The 20,738-nt window shown below is 33.1% G+C and overlaps 3 protein-coding genes and 1 long non-coding RNA gene across 8 annotated transcripts; 1 reads left to right on the top strand and 3 right to left on the bottom strand.

Moving 5' to 3' along the window:
* Positions 1-2,520: 2,520 nt before the first annotated feature.
* On the bottom strand, positions 2,521-3,203 carry LOC110654865 (14 kDa proline-rich protein DC2.15-like). Its single transcript, XM_021810998.2, has one exon. The coding sequence runs from the start codon at positions 3,136-3,138 to the stop codon at positions 2,752-2,754; it is 387 nt and encodes a 128-aa protein (XP_021666690.2). The 5' UTR covers positions 3,139-3,203; the 3' UTR covers positions 2,521-2,751.
* Positions 3,204-6,254: 3,051 nt separating this feature from the next.
* Positions 6,255-7,596, bottom strand: LOC131183344 (root meristem growth factor 10-like). The gene is made up of 2 exons (XM_058154129.1): positions 6,993-7,596; positions 6,255-6,837 (listed from the first exon to the last, which is right to left on the bottom strand). The coding sequence occupies exons 1-2, from the start codon at positions 7,110-7,112 to the stop codon at positions 6,577-6,579; spliced, it is 381 nt and encodes a 126-aa protein (XP_058010112.1). The 5' UTR covers positions 7,113-7,596; the 3' UTR covers positions 6,255-6,576.
* An 882-nt stretch (positions 7,597-8,478) lies between these two features.
* LOC110654909 (uncharacterized) lies at positions 8,479-11,234 on the bottom strand. Of its 5 annotated transcripts, none has more exons than XR_009151073.1 (5): positions 11,112-11,234; positions 10,833-11,030; positions 9,672-9,974; positions 9,258-9,365; positions 8,479-9,107 (listed from the first exon to the last, which is right to left on the bottom strand). It is a non-coding gene; the product is annotated as an uncharacterized LOC110654909 (long non-coding RNA). The 5 variants fall into 5 exon arrangements; XR_009151070.1 differs by having other exon boundaries at positions 9,045-9,107; positions 9,922-9,974; XR_009151072.1 differs by having other exon boundaries at positions 8,479-9,365.
* Positions 11,235-16,175: 4,941 nt separating this feature from the next.
* Positions 16,176-19,224, top strand: LOC110654907 (scarecrow-like protein 6). The gene has a single exon (XM_058152321.1). It carries the CDS (start codon positions 16,706-16,708, stop codon positions 18,893-18,895), a length of 2,190 nt encoding a protein of 729 aa, XP_058008304.1. The 5' UTR covers positions 16,176-16,705; the 3' UTR covers positions 18,896-19,224.
* The last annotated feature ends 1,514 nt before the right edge of the window (positions 19,225-20,738 follow it).

Raw genomic sequence — 20,738 nt, 5'->3', positions numbered from 1 at the left:
TTTTTTTTATGAAATATGCTTTTAATTAATAATATAGAAGTTCAAAGATTATATACCTTTCCTGTCTCGTGTGTACATATGCTCTTAATCAATTAAAAAAAATATAGAACCCAATAAAATGAAAGAAAATAAAAACTAAGTTTCCACTTCTTATTATTCTTTAACCAAATAAGCTTTAATTATATTTATTTAATTTTAATTAAGATTTAAATTTAAAATTTAATAATTTTAAAAATAATTTAATAAAGTTAAATTTTTTTATAAAATTATTAAGTACATTTGATCGTTAAATTTTAATTTTTCTTCCATAAATTATAAAAAATAGATCCCATTTGAGGACATATACTCCATGTGTATTTTAGAATTTGCCATGTTTTTCTATCGGTTGGCTGGCTGCCTCCTAATCACACTTGAGACTAGCTAGGAGGGACATTGGTGCCGCACGTGCTTAGCATGGAATTAAAGCGATTGAGGACATTAATGAAATCGAGTCCTAGTAGATTCCCATTCACTTTAGGAAGAGTGCAAAGGCAATTTTCCAAGCCCATGAGTGCCGCCAAGACTTTGCAGGATGCTCCTGTTGGTGCATCATGGCCCATTTGTTTATCGAACAAAGGGATACACGCGTATAGATAAACTTAAAAGGATCAATGGAGCAGCGTGTGGAAGCTCGTGGACTTGGATTTTGATTGCTAGGCCTAGGAGCTGCTGTCTCAGGGGCCGTGGGCAATGTGTTATGGGCTGACGCTTGATTCCTCATGTTGCTCTGCTGCTTATGAGAGCAAACAAGATCGCGTTGATCTAGAGGAAAGGAGCGTAGTCGGGATGGTAATGAATCAGACTTTTGTGCGTATCTGATTGAATTAAATTTTAATATGATGAATTTAAATATTATATAATTGGGTTTATAGTGGGTTTGGATTTAAAAAATAATATTTTTGATAAATTTTAAATTTTACATATTAGATATCTGTTATCCGAACCGTTTATATAAATACTTAATATAAAATAGAATTTAAATATTTTTTTAAAATATAAATTATTAATTAAAATAATTTTTTATATAAAATATTAATTAAAATATATAAAATTAAACGAATTTGAGTTTTATTCAGGTAATAATAATCAGGTTTGGAACATATTTGGATAGTTAAGAATAAATTTTAAATGAATTTTGAATGGATTTGAATTTTGATAATATTAATCGCGTTTGGATTCGAATAATTTTTTAGGGTACCCGTTTTTATCTCTAAAGCAGAGGGAACGGTCTTGAATGACATATGTATTCCTTTGTTGGGCCTTTCATTACTCATTCTCTCTTATTAAAATCATAAATTAATGAGAAATTATTATCATTAATGACATAAATATAATTAATCAATAAAAGTAGCAGGTATACCTAATAATTTATCGGAAATTACATATAATTAAGGAAGCAAAGTGTTGTGATGTTAATTGTCTGTTTATGAAGGTGAATTGATTCCTGCAACAAAAGACACGTTAGCTCCAAGTTTTCTTTGGTGTTTAACTCCAAACTAAAGTTTTTGTAGACAGAACCCGTGAACTTTCATTTTTATTTAAATAATATTTTGGCATAGTTAGGGTTCGTGTCTCATGCAACAACAAGAGATATCATGTAAATTTTCTTCTTCTATTGTTGATGGCACAAATCAACCACAATTTGAGTATCTTATTTATTTATATTCATCATTTGATCATTGAATTTTCGCTGAAATAATAATAATAATAATAATAATAATAATAATAATAATAATAATAAAACAATCATTTACATATTTTTTCGAATTTTGTATTAATCTATGTTTTCTCATAATTTTAAGTTTAACCACCAATGAATTAGATCAAATGAAAATGTGAGCACTTAAGGATGCAATAAGTCTAATTAGATTTAGTTTAAAGGCTGAAAACATATTTTCAGAATTAAATTTGAATTTCAACTCTCTTAACTCCGATTAAAAAAAAAAAGACAATAAAGATATGAAAACATCTTCGGGCGCTTAAGACTTTTTAAAAGTTTTATAATTTGAAGATTATAGATCAAATGATAAATATGGAACACTCTTAATGGTACAATAAGTTTAGTCTAGTTTTGTACAATAGCTGCATTCATTTGTCAAAGTTTGATTTGAATTCTCACCTCCTAATTTTCAACTTAAAAAAAAAAAAAGTATAATAGAAATATGATAGTATCTTTAATCCACTTGTGATTCCTTTAATTCATTTGAAGTTGAAATTAGAATGACATTTTTTATAGCTAAACTACAATGATAGTTTTATAATTTTATTATTAAGAACTTAAATATAGAGTTTTGAATTTTGTCAATTTAATTAATTAATTAAGACCTAAAAGTTTTATAACTTGAAGATTATTATTAAATTTTATTCAATTACCTCGTTCCAAATTGCACAAAACAATGTATCAAGAATGAATAAACAGCGACCAATCATAAAAGAAATATATTATTTACATTTGAACTTAAAAAGCAGCAGAAGAAGAAGTACTAGAAATAAACATCCCCGTTAAAGCATAAATAAAATGGATACAGACATTCTGTTGCATTTCGAATGGTACACATTAGTTTTGTTCATAGCCGAAAAGACTGAAGAATTAAATATGGTGACAGAGATGTCACCTCAAACCCAAATATATAAATAAGCATTCAAACTCCAAAACAAGCCATGAAAACAAATTAAATCAACAAGGAATAAATTAAGAAAACCAAGAAACGCTTAGGCGCACTGGAATCCTGCAGGAACACCCTTTCCACAGTAATTCAAGAGCAAGCTTAAGGAGATAGGCACATTAAGATGGATGCCCAAAACATTGGCCTTAAGGGCAGTGCAAAGGCAAACGGCGGCTTCAAGGTCAGCAAGACCTTGAATGAGAGGGCAACATGGTTTCTTTGGCGGGGTTCCCACTACCAGATGCAGCAAATCGTTTAATAAGTTAGCGCATACTCCTAGCTTTAGAGTGTCTTTTGGGCAAGTGGCTTTAGGTGTTGCTGGTGGTGGTGGACAAGGGACCTTATTAGGATGAGTTGAGCTAACCAAAGTGAAGAAGAGAAAGTTAAGGGAGAGAAGAAGAGCAATGCTTGCAACACTAGTGTTGGAAGCCATTATTTGGGTATTAGATGGTGCTCGTATTGAAGTGAAGTAGCTAGGCTAGCTAACTAAGGTTTATATAGATGGAGATTAGTTATTCGCTGTTTAGGATTAAACGTTAGAAAAGATACCCATGTGAGCACATAGCATCGAAATCGAATCAAACCCACTCCCTAGCTGGCAATTTAGCTATTTGGGCAACAGGCCATCTTCATTTCCTTGGAGGCTTGTGCATTTGATTAACTTGCATTTCAACTTGTTAACATAATTACAACGATTAGCATGATTATAGGAGATTTATGTAGCATAATTTTAGCAATTATTATTTTTGTCTAAATTAGCTTATATTCTCATGTATAAATAGATGTAATATCTCTGTAAATAAGACACAGATAAATACACAATTATTTCCTTCATTACTTGTATTCTTTCTTTCTAACATGGTATCAGAGCCTGGTTAGCTTTTATTTCTAGTTTCTGGGGTCTCTCTTCTCTCTCTACAATCTGTTCTGGTTCATTCTTTCATTCCTGTTATTATACCATTTTTTTTTCTCCTCATCTTATTATCAATGGAGAAATCTGATATTTCAAAACCTACTGCAACAGTTCTGACTGACTGGTTCCAACTATAATATTTGGGTTCAAGGAATGAAAAGTTTTTTGATAGGTCGCAAGCTTTGGCGTATTGTTACCGAAGATATCACTACGCCGACAAGAAAGAACGAATGATTATAGGAGATTTGTGTAGCATAATTACAGTAATTATTATTCTTATTTAAATTAGCTCATATTCTCATATATAAATAGATGTAATATTTCTCTAAATAAGACACAAATAAATACACAATCATTTTCTTCATTACTTGTATTATTTCTTCAAACATAACTCTAAATAATTTTAATTTTAATACGTATTTCTCTCTCTTCCACTTACATATTACAAATGTTATATTTTCTGTCATTTTGGAAATGACAAATCCGAGCTAGCATGCTTTCACAAAAATAGCAAAACGGAGTTGCATTGATGATAATGAAATCGTAATACACCCCACATACAGGTAGCCCACCAGTAATATGGTGAATTAGTATCTCATTCATTAAATATTAGTCTGATTTGTACTCCTCCATCTTTAAAGATGCATGTAGATTTCGATTTTGAATTTCTTTATTCACTTTTTTTAAAAATTATTTTTATGATAATATTTAATGTATATTTCACATGATTTATTTGTATCCAGTCATTTATTTCATATCCAAAAACATGTGAGATTTATAATGGAATAGCTCTTCTATTTTAATGGTTTTTTATTTTCGTTTTAATGAAATTCAAATTTGGAAGAAAGAATCAAAACTTGTTATCAATATCATATTTCCTATAAAATTCTAGAGTGTAATTAGAATTAACCCAATTTACTTTTGATCTAAATAGAATAAAGCTATCCAAAACCTTCAACTAAATCTATGAAACAAGCAGCCGATAGCAGATGAATTAAAATTAGAATTAACCCAATTCACTTTTGATCTAAATAATGCTATCCAAAACCAATTAGTAAGTGATTAACGATTAAGTAGCTCAAAGCCTCAAACAATCCCAATCAGCTTCTTTGAGAACAGAGGAAAAGTAACAGATGCGACCAAGGTGACGAAGAACCTGTAAAGTATCAGAATGCAGAAGGATGACATCTCACAATTTATGAATTGACATAAAAGCTATTAGACATCCTATGTTATCATCCTATGAGCCCTCAAACAGCAGGCAACAGCAGCATAAATTTCATAGAATTGTTTTGTTCCATTTACTCCCATATACGAACTATAATTGTTCTGTTAGAGGTCCATGCTAAGTTATGGGAAGCTCTGTACTTAGAACCCGCATTAGCTTGAAATCTCCAAGTATGCTACTAATAACTGAATGTCCTTGATCTTACTGGGGCAAAAAATTTCTATCACCTAATGAAGGATTAAAAAGAAGCTTCAATTTAGCTTCAATGTTGGCCCTTCGATGTCATTTTCAAGGAAAACGTGTTTTCCCTTTTAATTTTCTTTTCTTTAAGTTGGTGCTCTTCATCTCATTTTTGCAGTTTCATTAAAAAACTCTAAAAATTGGTGCACACTCATAGAATCTAGTGAAAGTTGAGAACCATTAGGACTGCATAGGAAAATGTTACATTGAAAGAATGGTGGCCTCTATTAAGGGTTCGAGTATGGGATGTCTGTTTTCTTTACAACAAGATCTGTGTAGCAATTCTCTTGGGATTTTAATAAAGTAGTCAATGTCTCTTTTGGAGACAATCTAGGAAATGATGCATCTCATGTTAGATAGATCCAAAACAAGTCTTGGTGCATCGGCTTACACAATTAATATTTAGCTTATACATTTTTCATTCTTCTGGCAGAGCAATGCAAATTAGAGGATCAAAAGCTTACACAATTCAGTGCGTTAATCAAAAGCTTCCAACTAGTTAGCTAACATATATAAACTTACTGTAGCAAGGCCTTCGTAAACAGCTAAATATTCAGCTTCCAACCGAGTACCACGTCCAATTTTTGTTTCCATTTCTTTATTTATATATATATATATGGAGTAAAATTATTTAATACCTTGACATTGTATATAGCATATATTTGCAATTTGCAAATGCATGCGGCGATTTTTATACACTCAACTTCTGCCTTTTATCAAAGGCAAAAACTGGAGAAGATTGGCAGCATGCATTCATGAATGAAACTATATATTTGTTTATATGTTCATTGCGAATAACTACTTAAATGAATCATGAAATTATTTCTGCTCACATACTATTAACTACAGAGCTCTAGCTCTGCACCAAAACCAGTCAAAATCTATCTAGTGGTCCCTAGCTAGCTACCGCGATTGGCTATGGCTTAGGCCTAAGAGACTAATTACATTTCAATTTTCCAATTAATACACTCCAATTACTTATAATTATTGATCACCTACCTTCCGAGGCAGACATTTAAAGTACAAACAAACCAAACCAATGTGAAGGGTGTGCCATGTAGGTTTTGATGCAATTGTCCAATCTGGAACTGGATGGAAGCCGGAGGAAAATGAGACCGACCCATGTCCTGCATCTCTCCAGCTGTGCTCATGAGGAGAGTCGGTAGAAATTAGTAAAAATTATGGGGAAATGATAAAATTTAATTAATAATGATACTACTCGTAATAAAAACTAGAAGATGAAGAATTGACTGTATATTTCGATTGTTCATAAACCAAGTAAAATATCATTTTGATGTACATCAATCAGAGGCATGGTAGTACGTTAATCCACGAGAACCTGCGTGTGTGTGTGTATATGTACGCTGACAGTGAGCGTTAGCACCCTGGGGGTGTTGTCACACAGACCCTTTGAGTTCTTCATTACTCTCTACTTGATGAAAACTTAATTTCCAGATGATACGTAAGAGTACTCTTAAGGATCATATGATTCAGTTGTGCGAAGGTGGGTGTGTCTTGGGTGGTGAGTAGTCCAAGTTGAAACCGGGATGCTTTTTAGCTCCATGTTTATTGTGAGGCACGCGCCAGGGAACTGAAACAAGGGACTCTTTTTTAGTAGAACCTGAATGTTTTGCATTCTCTTCTGACATTAAGCTCCGAGTCTCTGGGATGCTCTCTTCCTTTGCAGCTTTTGCACGTTCATTTGACGAAGAAGACTCCATTGGTGCAACTGAAACTTTCTTCTCATCATTCTGTAATATATAGAACACATAGACAATTTTAGAAGTGTAATTAAATAAAAAAAGTTGGATGATGCTTCTCCAAGAAATTAGACAAACAAGAAAAAATAAATGCATAAAGCAGTAGAAGATTTAGTTTTCAATGAGAAAAAGCTAGCTGCACCAACCTGATTGGAGATGTGAAATTTCTTGAGGAGGTTCTGATCAGCAGAAGCAAGTCGTCTGGCACTACGTGCATGCAAAGGAAGGCATAAAAGTAACAGAAGAAGACAAGATACGACCGACATGTTAAGAAGGACAGGTCTAATTAAGCTAGCTTAGCTTGGGCCTTGGTGAGGGTAGTAACAATGTAGCACTGCTTGTGGTAGCTAAGGTATTAGTGTGGTAATGGTGGTATTTGCAGTAAGAAATTGCAAGTATCCCGGAAGATTAAAGGCTTTCTAATTGGAGAACATGCAAGTGCAAGGGTGAGGAGAAATTAGGAGAAAATACGAAGATATGGGTGGTTTCTATTGTCCCTTCTCTTTCAAATTTCCAATCAATTGGGTCCCAAGACACAGAACCCCACCAGGGGAAAGCAGCTTAGAGCCCTTCCTATGGACATAAGGGGAGAGAAGAAGAAAGTACAAAAGAGAGATTTTCCTTCAAAATAATATAACAATAACAATTTTTTTTTTGGAAACGAAAAAAGAAAAAAACCGCATGAAATACTAAACACTAAACAAAATCTAGAAAAGCTTATGTATTTTCATTGTTTCCACCGAGGAACTCCAGTCCCTGTTTTGGTACTAAACTTTCATCACTTGCATATAGTTTATGCCTCCTTGTTTTCTTGGCCTTGCGTGCTTTCGAACTTGAAAATCTTACCTTGAAATTTTTTTTATGAGTAATATAATATTGTATTATTAGAGAAAAGTATTAAAAAATCAATTTGTTATTTAAATTTTAATTAATAATCAAAATCTTACATTTTTAATTAATATTTAATTTGACATTTAATTAATATTTTGTTATTTACAGCGAAAGAAGTGTTTAGTAAAAATAATTATTGAATTAATTATTAAATATAAAAATAATAGTATAATCTTTTTTATAATAATTAAAATACTAAATTCTGTCTTGAAAAGCTAAAAAAGATAATATTATATGATCTATTTTCTTAAATTTTAAACACTAATATAAATATTTATTGTACCGAATACCATAAATAAGAGAACTAGATTAACACCATTTTAAAAGTTATTATCAAATATAGTCTTAATAATTAAAATAAAATAAAATTCTTAATTAAGGGGAAAGACAATAAGCATGTAACAACCCAACTTTAGTGGTCTCAGGGATGTTTGTTAGGTTTATAGGCTTTTTTTTTTTTTTGCAAGTGTTGATGGGGTCATGTGAAGTGAAGTGGTGGTGATGATCGACGGCGGGGTTTAAAGGTGGATAGGTATTCGGTCTCGCCGTTGACGATTGGCCCATCTCGATGTGTATTGTAAAAGTTGAGCAGTCTCGGTAGGATCGCTCCGCTGTCTCCACGGCATCTTGTATTCTAAGAATAAGAAATACAAGGTTTATTTACTTGTCTGGCTAGATATTAAATAATTTATCCTAGAGAATAGAGATCACTTAAAACTACTTTTTATGAAGCGTCCCATGTTAGTCTCTCTTTTTTTTTTTTTTTCAAAGATAAAGGATTCATTCAAGAACTCCACCATCAAGGTGGTAGGAAGTTAAGAACAAAGTCCATCTATGCAATATGGATGCTTGGTTACATCGACATTTGACTGCAGAAAAATGAACCTCCTGCAGCCGCTTCAAAAGCTCCAAACCATCTGCTACGGTCTCCTGGATAGCAATAGGAATTGGATGGCCCCTATATGAGTAAACTATGACTGAATCGCCTTTTACAAATTACTTTCGAAAACCCCCTACTTCTTGCAAAGATGAGAGCTTCACGGCATGCTCAGCTTTCCAACAGCAAAGGATCTTCAATGGATGGCCACAGACAGCAGCACCAGTCCAGTATTTTACCATAAGGATCTCGTCCAACCACATCAATAGCACCCATTCCTATTTCTATCAACTTCAGCATCAACATTTAGTTTAATTATAGACTGGGGAGCTGGTAACCATCTTCCTATTTGAATTATGCTAGGCACAACATTCAATCGCTCGATGGAGTTGGCCTCCCTGAAGTCCTCAAGATGCTTATGCACTGCCACTAGCACTCCCTGATAGGGAATATTTTGTTGATTGAACCGTAAAAGAATATATACAAAATATAACTGCACATGAAAGACAGGCAAGGTCAATGAAATTAGATATGACACTAGAACTGTTCAAGGCATGGAAAGACTTGCACAGCTTTTGCCAAGTCATCATGAAGATGAGAAACTCATGAACGCATCACAAAGAATGGAATGCGCTAAAAGTACTTGAGCTACGGCAGCATCTGCTCCCAAATGTGTTCTCGCCACTGTATGCGACATACAGAAATCCATCTGCATCCTCCTTTTCATCATATATTGTAGACATTACTGCCCCTGCAACACATTAGAATTGAATAATTAGTTCATCATTCGTTATCAAATTTTACAAACTGCAAAAGCCCAATATTCTAACCACCAGGTGCTACAAAGTATATATTCAAACTGCAGATAATCTGATATGAAATATAAAATAATGGGTTTTACAGCACCCATTATATTAACTACAGATCTTACACACATAAGATACATTGTGAATTTACAAATTTTTTGAAGAACTTTCTCTAAAAATATGTCAGAATTACTTAACCCACTTTCATATGTAGTATGTACGTACAAACCAGATGGGAGAGAGATTGTTACCTGTTGGTGGAAGGACATTGTCCACAAATATGAAGATTGCCTTTTCTGCACTCAGTTTAATTCTCTTCCGGATTACATACACAAACTGACCCACAGTCAGGTCATCTTAAAATTTTAAACCAATGTCAAAATGAAGACATATCATCATGCATTTCAAGTCTAATATCCATCAAATGAAGATTCAAAACAAATTCATGGTAAATACAAGAAATTGATGGGGAAAAATTTGCAGCATGAAATTGAGTCTTACTTTTTCTTGTCAATTTTGGGGATGTCACTTCTCTCAGCCTTCTCCACAATTACCTAGAAATGCAGGAGTCGATGAAAAATAGAATCAAACTGAGAATACAAAGGTTCAAGACAATGCTACCGATGGGAAAAGGTAACCCACTGCATAATGAATGCAATAAACAACATAAAGCTTGAGCAAAAATTAACAGCCCAGCAAGCAAACAATTTAATTCACAATCCTCTAAATGAGTATTGTTTTCCTTTCTTCTTCCCTTTTTTCTGTTGGAAAGAAGGGGAGAAAGAGGAGGTGGCACCTTTGACAGGCTCTACCTTCAACCCAATAAATAATAAAGCTTCCACTATTATAAACCCAAAATGCAAGAATATTATTGAATCTTATCAGCAAAAGATCTTTTCAAATGGCTTTGGTTGAAAAAAGATGCAATAGCAAGCCTCTCTGTTTAGTTCAGGCAGGAAATTTCTTCCACAAAAGATAAAAATAACAAAACATTCCATTAAAGCCCCATGCAGCATTTGTTAAAGATGACTTATAAAATCTACTAAATATGCTTTCTATTCACTGAACTCAAAATGTAAACGGTAAAATTGAGGCAGTTTCTATTCATACCAGAAAACTAGCATGAAAATAATGTAGATGCTTCTTTATATGAGTATTAGACATTCAAGGCATCGTCATTGAAGTGAACACATTCCCATAATCCTTTTCTTATCCTACCTTAGTTGCATTAAATTATTTCAGTTCATCCCCAAAACACAACATCAACCTATAAACTGGTTCACAATTGTAATCATAAATTCTAATCATTCAATTTGATTGCATATGAAATAATTCATTATCAACTCTCAGAGTCAGAGCTCATTCAGAAATCAAGTAACAAGCCCAAAGTCAACGATCAATTGAATTCTCACCGGAATTCTACCTGGGTATTTCTCCCTAATTCTTGCAGCCTCAGCGCGCCTCTCCTCTGCAGACACGATATTATTTTCAATCAGAAACATAAAAACCAATAAAAAAACAATTAGGGATAGGAAAAACTAAGATAAAATCACCTAAAAAAAAATCATGCTCTAGCTTGAAGCAGCTCTTTGTCATCTTTCTTCACAATCCTGCGAAGTATCAAAGACATAAATTCAGGGCGCAAGTAAATAAGTTAAACATATTAAAGGCAGCAGCCATTAAAGGCTTACAGGTAAACTGGAGTATGAGACGAGATTTCGAAGGCAAGGCAGTAGTGTTTTTGGTGATAAAGACGGGAGAGAATCAATTAATTAGAACATAAGCTATTGGAAACTATTCACCGGGAAAGCTTCTTCGATAATTATATAGGACATTTTTATATATTTTTTAAAAACTATATTTTTTTATTAATATTAGATTTTTTTTTGTAATTATTAATATATTTTTATAAAATAAAATTTATTTAAAAAAAAAATTATAGTAGAAACTCCTTAATAATGGAAGTTTCGATTTTGAATTTATATATAACTAATCTATATGAAATAATAAATTGGTTAAAAATTAATAAATATATAATTAAAATTATTTAAATAAGTAATTATTATTTTATTATATATTTTTTTTATTAACTTATTATTTATATAAATTATTTAATATGAAATCAAAATTTTAGCACATATGTTCTAATACCTTCTCATATACGATGAAGTTACCAATGAAAACTTGCCATGTCAAATAAAGCCTATAATTTATTTAGATAATGGATATGGCATTGAAATTAATATTTAAATCATGTACCATTATAAAAAGAAAATATTATATAAATCGAAAGCACTCTCTGAAAAATAAAAAAAAATTAACAAATTTTTTCTTAATTTAGAAAGAAGAGATTTTTATTTTCAGATAAAGAATATATGTGCATTCAATAATCCCTCTATTACAAGAGCACTTCATTTGAAAGAATATTTTATGAAATAATAGAAAGTTTTTAAAAATGAAAATTCGTGATTTTATAAAGTTTAATTCTTAAAATTTTTTTATTTAATTTATTAAATAGGTGAGTTAAAAGTATTTTCTTCTTAAAATTTTAAAAATTGTTTCATTTAAATAATAAAAATATAAACTTTTAAAATTATAAAAAAAAAATTTATATTTACTTTATCTTTTTCCAAACAAAGCGTGAAGGATATAAGGCAATCAAATTGCTGGCAAAACGGCTATAGGCCACAACTCTCAAAGTGGCACGTTTATAGTTTGGGCTCACCAACATAGCCTAGGCTCACATTATAAGCCTTTATTCTTTTACCTCTTTATGGTTTCACTTTATTTTATATCCCAAGTCACCACCATCACCATATCTATACCTCTTTATTTTAATCTACATTAACAATAGCTTCATACAAAGTATTAAAAAAAAAATTAATTAACATAAGAACGTATAATATAAAATATGAACCTACCCTAAACATATTGGGAAGGGTAAATGTGCTTAATTCTGAGAGAGAAGAAGATTTAAGGCTAGATTTTGATAAACCAATATATATTTAAAAAAAAATATTATTTGATACATTAGATATATTAAAAAAATAGAGTTTTTTTATGTTTACATATGTGTAGAATTTTTAATTAATTAAAGTAATTGACTTATATTTATATAAATAAAGAAATAAAAATAGATATGTGGAAGAAGTTGTCGGTTGCTAGAAATATGGAATTTGATAGACAACTGGCGTTGAATGTTAATTGTGAATACAATGCATGTATGGGCTTAATTTTATAGTTATTATATATGCATGATTTTCTAGTGTATTCCAATCATGGCATGTTGACAAGAAACAAAGGTAGAAGCTTAAATGATAATTAAAGCCTCCACTAAGCTTATGGGAAGGTGGGTAGGGTAGAGTTTCTTAATCCCTTAATCTAATAACTTATTAATCATAAGAAACCTCCAACCATAACATGAAGACAAGACCAATAAGAAGAGGTAGAAATGGTTTTTAATCTCGACTTTAAGTTGAGAGTTAAGAGTTTAATATTTAATTAAAATTAAATCAAAGTTGAACCGAATCATAACATAAAATTCTATATAATAATATTATTAATTTAATATAAATCACCATATTTAATATAAATATCTATAAATAATATTTTACAGTATATTTAATTAAAATAATGAAGATAATGTAATTATCAATATAAATTATATTAATAATAAGTCATCATAATATAATAATAGCTTAAAAATTAAAAAAAAATAAAAGGGTTGAATACTTAAGTTGTATTTTTTAATATTTTGAAAGTAATAATTTAACAAAACGATATCATTTTAATTAAATTGGTTGAATGAAAAAATAATAACGAAGATTTATCTGAAGTATTAAACTCGCAATGAATCGAACAAGTTGATGGGTATTTGATCGATACATTAAGTTATTTTTTTTAATTTTAATAATGTACAAGTTTTTAAAGTAAACAAAACCATTTAATGAATTTATTCACAATTTTCACGACTCAATCGGTGGAATTAATTCGGATTTCAAAATCATGCTTATTGCGGGATTGTGAGTTAGTTTGTATTTGTGTTGGCTTGAGGGGGTAGGTAGGGTGTCTTGAGAAGAGAGAAAAGAACTTAGATAACCCTCTTTTAGGCAACAAAGAAACAAATATTGTGCAGACAAATAAAAAAAGAGGGATAATAAAAAATTTGAATAGAAAACTCAAACAAGGGAAGCAAAGTGCCTTTGATTTAGGTCACTTTACACTTCATATGAGGGAGAAGAAGGAGAGAGTTGTTGTTACTTGTTAGGGTTCACATGGGGTTGAAACTCTAAAAATGCTCTCCTTCCTGTCATGTCCAAATCATGGTTTCCCTAAACAATTCAACACAGACCTAAGCATGTCCCTTCCCTCCCACTTCCCACGTCATTACCCAACATTACAATTTTATCTACACAATTAATTAATTAATTAAACTACTCCCTTCTTCTACTTCCCCAAAATGCCCTTTTGGGTTTCCATTATCGGCTCTCAGCAGTAACTCTACGTCCACTTTTCCATCATCATCCCATTCACTGGAAAGTATAAAGGACACTCCATTTATTGTGCCTGCTGCTTACATATTTAGAACGAATCCATCTTGAATCTAAGAGATGCATTTAGAAAAAATAGAAAATTGAGAGCAACATTGAAATGAGAACATGTAAAAACAAGGCCATCCTGTAGTGAATGCAACAAGTTGAACCTGTAAGTGGCTCTGTTTTATGTCCACCCTTTAAAATGCTTTGTTTCCTCATCATATGATTTGACTGATAGTAACACCTTTTGTTTTGCCTACTGCACAAACTAGTTTGCTTCTTGCATCTCAGTGGCCAGTGGGTGCACACTGCACAACTCATAGGATTTTCTTCCACCGAAAGATGGATTCTTTTTTGGATTTTCCAGTCTCCTTCTGCTGCTTGAAATATCATCTAAATTTTCAAGCAGCAGAAGGAGACTGGAAAATCCAAAAAAGAATCCATCTTTCGGTGGAAGAAAATCCTATGAGTTGTGCAGTGTGCACCCACTGGCCACTGAGACGCAAGAAGCAAATTGAACTTGTACGAAATCCCAAGGGATAATGTTTTTTGCTCGAATTACAGCAGCAAACAAAACTAATCTCTATCGTGTTTCGTTGGAGTTTGCATAATTGAAAATGTAAAGAGGTGGTGACCTGTTAATTTTCTCCGTATTAATTCGATTGTCAAGGCTCAAAACTCTCTTCATTCATTCATGTTCTCTAGGCGAATGTTCCTTGGTTTCTATCACAATTCACAAGTGGGTGTTTGACAAAATGATGGTTTTTTTCTGTCCAAGTTCCAAGGGAGAGAATTTGAGTAAAGAAAATGACTACTATTAAGACAATTGCTCTAATTGGACTTGCTCAGTTCAATGCCAGCCAAACCCAACCTTACCCACATGGAATTTCTTATACATAAATTATTTCATTATCACCCTAATTATAATAAAATAGAAAACTAATTAAATATTATCCTAGTTACTTTGGCTTTTTAGGTTTTTAACTGGGAGCAGAAAGGGACAGTTGATCCAACGAACCGAAATCCGTTGGTCAAGAAGAGCGGAAGTGGGCTCTTTCTATTTGGACCAAAACTCAATTTCTTTGAACTGTAGATCACAGCCATACACTTTTCTCACCTCAAATATCTCAACCGTTGAATCTGCCTCCAGTGTTGTGTACCTCCTAAAAGCCTCGCTCATTATCTTGGCTCGTCAGATTCAGTTTCGAAATCCAGGTCAGCAGAACCTGTTTCTCCATCTTTACTATAGTACCCCTCCCTTACATATGGATTAGTTTGAATACTCCGTAAGATTAAGGGGCTTGCTAGGAATTTCATGTAAATTACAAATACAATCCCAGACAGATAACCTTTTCTCTGTCTCGTTGGTCACTGTAAAAGAAAATAATTAACAAAGGAGTACCCAGAATGCCAACCCCACGTGCCTTTCAGGAGCGTTTCATATACACACCAGCAGATTTAATAAATTTTAAATTAAATATTTATATTATATACACATAACATAAATATTTAATTTATAAAAAAATATATATTTAATTTAAAAATTAATATATTTATTTTTAGGTAAAATTAAATTTATAATAATTATATTATTTAATTATATTAAATAACTAAATCAAATTAAATTAAAAAATAACTAATATTGACAAAAAAATATTGATTCAATTGTATTATAGATTAATAATTACTAAAATTCTTATTTGATTATTTTTATTTAATAATTAATTATATTTAATTTAATTTTTATGTTAAATTAATAAATAACAATTTATTATAAATATATTTTTATTAATTAATAATATAAAATGCATATTATATTTTTTTCCCTTATAATTGATTGAATATATTTAATTTTCAATAAATTTAAAATTGTCATTGTTAATTTAATTTCATTTAATTTTAGAATTAATTGAATTATTAATTATTTAAAATTTTAACTTAATTTAATAATTAATTAAATTTAAACTTCTAAATTGGAACATAATTTTATTGTTGGGGAAACAAATATTTTTAGCTGATTTATTGTTCGGAAAATTTTCTACGTTTTTAAAAAAGAAATTTTTGTCTCGTCAATCTGACTATTCAATATTAATTGCGGGGAGTTGTTAAAACGCGTCATCAAATTGAGCGTGGGATTGGCTTGGAGAGAAACCCTACCGCGGGAGATAACTACGTCCATCGACAAAAGCCGCATATTAAAAAAAAAAAAAGTTAAATAAAAAAAGGGAAAAAATTAGAGAGAGAAAAAGAGAGGAGCGAGAGAAGGAGAGGGAGGGGGGGGATTGAATGGCACTTTACCACTTTTATATGTTGCACGCATCCATAGCAGGAAACAGAAGGAAAACACAGTACTAAAAACTTCAGAAGAAGAGAAGAAAACCTACCAAAGTTAAACCACAGAATCCAGATAAGATAAAAGATGGTTCCAAAATGAGTTCTTCCTTCCATGCAGTACAAAAATTAGAGAGAGCAAGATCGCCAAAGAAAGAAGCAGCTAAGGTGTGTCCCAAAATGGTTTTTCCCTGACTTCTGCATGCATTTAAACAACTTTCTCATCCAAATAATCTAATTTTGTTTTCCCATTTAAAGTGTCCAAATTTAGCCTCTTTTTTTTTTTTATATTTAAACTAATATTTTTGCTTCTGTAAGTAAAACTTTTGGGGTGGTGGGTGGTTCTTGATTTTGGAAACTGGAGAGTTTTGGGTTCTTGGGTTTGTGGGTCTTTCCGTTCTCTTTGTTGATTTTCTTGGATGAAGGCCATGCCCCTGCCCTTTGAGGATTTTCAAGGGAAGGGGGTGTTAGGTTTCTCTTCTTGTTCTTCTTCTTCTTCTTCTTCCTCTTCTTCCTCTTACCCAGATTCTTTCTCTCATCTACCACCACAAAATCAGCTTCAACAGCCACAAAAGTGGCAAAACAGCAACACCCAAGAAAATTGCTGCTATGTGGGCAGTGAGCCCACATCTGTGCTTGACGCTAGAAGAAGCCCGAGCCCACCAACATCTTCTTCAACACTGTCTTCTTCACAAGGGGGCAGTAACGGCGGTGGTGGAGGTGCCTCCACCGAAACCACCACCGGCGTGGCAGCGGCAGTTTCCGGGTATCCCTCTGTAGATGTAAGTACTGAAAAATGTGGGCAGCTTGGAATGGAGGACTGGGAGGGCGTGTTGCCTGGGTCTCCTAGTCATGAACAGTCAATTTTGAGGCTAATTATGGGTGATGTTGAGGATCCATCTTTGGGATTGAACAGGCTCTTGCAAGGTGGAAGTGGGTCACAAGATATGGAGTTCAATGCGGGTTTTGGGGTTGTAGATCAGGGTTTCTTCTTTGAGCCTATTCACAGTACCACCTTGGTGAACAGCATTCAACCTTCTGTTCATGGAACTTCTTCCGAGTTTCCTCTTCTTAGCCAAAATGCCAGGATTGGTTCCGTATTGAGCCAAAACCCGAACCCGGTAATTTCTACTTCAGCTGGCAACATATTACCGGGTATGTTTCAACATCAACCACCACCACCAATTGAAGCTGCAGAGGAGAAGCCACAGATTTTCAATCCACAGGTGATAACTCACCAACATCAAGCACAGTTCGGCCAGAATCCTGCTATGTTCATGCCGTTGTCATATGCCCAATTGCAAGAGCATCATCTCTTATCCCCACCGCCAACTAAGCGCCTTAATTCAGGGCCCATTGGAGCCAACTGTCAGTTGCCAAAGGTTCCGTTTCCCGATTCAAGGCCGGAGTTATTTCTCCAACGACAGCAACATCATCTTCAAATTCTTCAACAGCAGAGACCAGCAATGATGAAGCAAAAAATTGTGACGGATGAATTGGCGGCCCAGCAGCTTCAGCAGGCAATATTAAACCCAATATGCCAGGCAGCAGAGCTGATCGAAACTGGCAATCCGGTACTCGCGCAAGGGATATTGGCGCGGCTCAATCACCAGCTCTCTCTTTCGATCGGCAAGCCTCATATTAGGGCTGCTTTTTACTTCAAGGAAGCCTTGCAGTTGCTTCTTCACATGAACAACAGTACCAACCCATCTACTATGTCCGCTTGTAGTCTTATTTCCAAGATTGGTGCTTACAAATCTTTCTCTGAAATCTCTCCGATCCTTCAGTTTGCTAATTTTACTTGTAATCAAGCCCTCCTCGAGGCGTGTGAAGGTTTTGATAGAATTCATATTATCGATTTTGATATTGGTTTTGGTGGGCAATGGGCTTCTCTGATGCAAGAGCTGGCTATGAGGAATGGGGGTGTCCCTTCTCTTAAAATCACTGCCTTTGCTTCTCCTTCCTCACATGATGAGGTCGAGCTCGGTTTTACTCGAGAAAATTTAAGAATCTTCGCTAGTGAAATCAACATGCCATTCGAGCTCGAAATTTTAGGCCACGAATCTTTAAATTCTGGTTCTTGGTCATTGCCTCTTTGTGTATCAGAGAAAGAAGTAATTGCTGTGAATCTTCCAATTGGGCCCTTCTCTAATTATCCATTATCCCTTCCTGTGGCACTTCGATTGGTGAAGCAGCTTTCACCTAAAGTCGTGGTCTCATTGGACAGGGGCTGCGATCGAACTGACCTGCCATTCGCCCACCATGTAAATCATTCTATTCAATCTTATTCAAGCCTGCTTGAATCTTTGGAAGCTGTGAATATGAACCTAGATGCGCTGCAAAAGATTGAGAGATTCTTGGTCCAACCAGGTATTGAAAAAACTGTATTGGGTCGTCATCGCCACCCTGATAGGACTCCTTCTTGGAGGAGTCTGTTTCTGCAGTCTGGGTTCACTCCATTCCAATTCAGTAACTTCGCCGAGTCACAAGCTGAGTGTTTGGTGCAGCGAACTCCAGTTAGGGGATTTCATGTTGAAAAGAGGCAGTCTTCACTGGTTCTTTGCTGGCAGCGAAAGGAGCTCATCTCAGCTTCAGCTTGGAGGTGTTGAGGAATTAGAAATAGCATTTCAGATATTGGTTCCACCAATTAGTCATTGTTTCTGAGGTTCCTCAATAACTTGCTAGTTTAATTTCTGATCTTTCTGAATTTTTGAATTCTGCGGTTCTCCTATGCTAATTTTCTCCGTGTCCTAGGGTTATTGTTTCTGATCGAGAAACCAAACATTTTAGTAACTGGATTGCTGTGTACAGCTCTTGTTTCCTGTCACTTTAGATATTGCTTGTAACTGTTATGGTGCAATGCCTGTTTGAGGTGGTGATGGTGTTCTCTTGTACACTTGAAAACAAGATGTGGAAACCAGAATTAACATTTTCAAAATTAAGTCTCTTCTGCTTATTGTCTATAATTTTTATCCTTTCTTCAATGTTGTCTAAGCTTTTCTAGTTTTCTTGCTGAGATATCTTTAGGTCTGATTGTAATTACTGTTTGGTATTGCAATTGAAAAAGTTTTAGTTATAAAAATGTTAAAATAATAAAATAATTTTTTTAAAATTATTTTTTTAATAATATTTAAAATGATATTTTTATTTAGTTATTAAATTCAATGTCATTTTGCAGTTGTAGGCTTAAGAAAGGCATTAGGCATTGAGAAGTTAATGCTTCAATGATTCTTTGTCTGCTACAATTAGCTGCAATATGATGATTATGCTTTGTGCCACTCATAATTTACTTCCAGCCTCCAATATTTATTAGAATCTGAATTTACTTTTTCATATGCTATGCTTTGAGAGTGAAGACCCACTTTGGATTGAAATTTTGTGTAGACATCTTTCTGCTTCTCAATTATATAAATTTTTGCCGCCTTTTCAGCTGGGACACATAACAAACTTTTGAATGCAATTATGGTGTGAAATGGCAATTCGTATAATTTTTTGGAGGATTGAATTGGACATTTTGGCTACAATTGCAAAACTGCCTTTAGATTGATTTTTTAGCATCTTTTTTTCCCCTTTAGAATTGATTTTGTCTGCGTGTCCTCACATGAAGTGTGTAGGGATAATAAGGATAAAGTAATTCCTTTAGAATTTAATAAATTCTTTCTTTTAATTTAATTTTTACATTACCCACAGGTGTTGGTTGTTGAAGATAACAACCGCTCAATATTTGCCTTTAGACTGAAAAAAAATAAAAGAAAAGCAAAAGAATGATGAGACAATGGCGTTCCAGGTTCATGGATTTTGGGCATTGGAGTTCTCAATTATAGGATGTTGGCCTGAATTTTTCTAGTCACTAATACATGCATTAGTATAATATTAGCCACCAAATGTGTATTAAGGTCAGATAAATTTATTTATTAGCAATTGACCCTTTTTGATAAATATATAAACACTTGTATTATTATTATTATACATTGAATCCACTAGTGTTTGATTAGTTTTTAAATGCATGCTTTGATGAAAACACATGGCTCTTGTATCATTGGACCCCTTGCTTGATTATCTTAGATGCTTTCTACCTTGGATGTTCATTCACATATAATTTTTAAATTTTATTTTACTCACCCTTTGTTGAACACCATCAAAATATTATAGGACGGAGGCCTTCTCAGGCTCCATTTTAAAAATTTATGCTAGTACATACTAATAATAATAAGATGGCCTAAAACGTCGGCTCCATGGGTCTTAATACCTCTTGTTTTCACTATATAATTCATTTGCTCGGTCTTGCTTATCTGAGTCACCTTGCCTTGTCGGTGCAGTTGAAATGATTTTTTTTCTTTATTTTAACTTTTTGATCGAGTATTAACACTTTCTCATTTGAAATTTTTTATTATGCACTGATTCTTTATCTTGATTGGAGGCTGGTAGCATCAATAATTATAATATTTAAAT

Source organism: Hevea brasiliensis, chromosome 9 (genome assembly GCF_030052815.1).
Source record: "Hevea brasiliensis isolate MT/VB/25A 57/8 chromosome 9, ASM3005281v1, whole genome shotgun sequence".
NCBI classification, from domain to species: Eukaryota; Viridiplantae; Streptophyta; class Magnoliopsida; order Malpighiales; family Euphorbiaceae; genus Hevea; species Hevea brasiliensis.
Note: the sequence above shows the minus strand (reverse complement) of the source record. Positions and strands in the feature narration are given on the sequence as shown.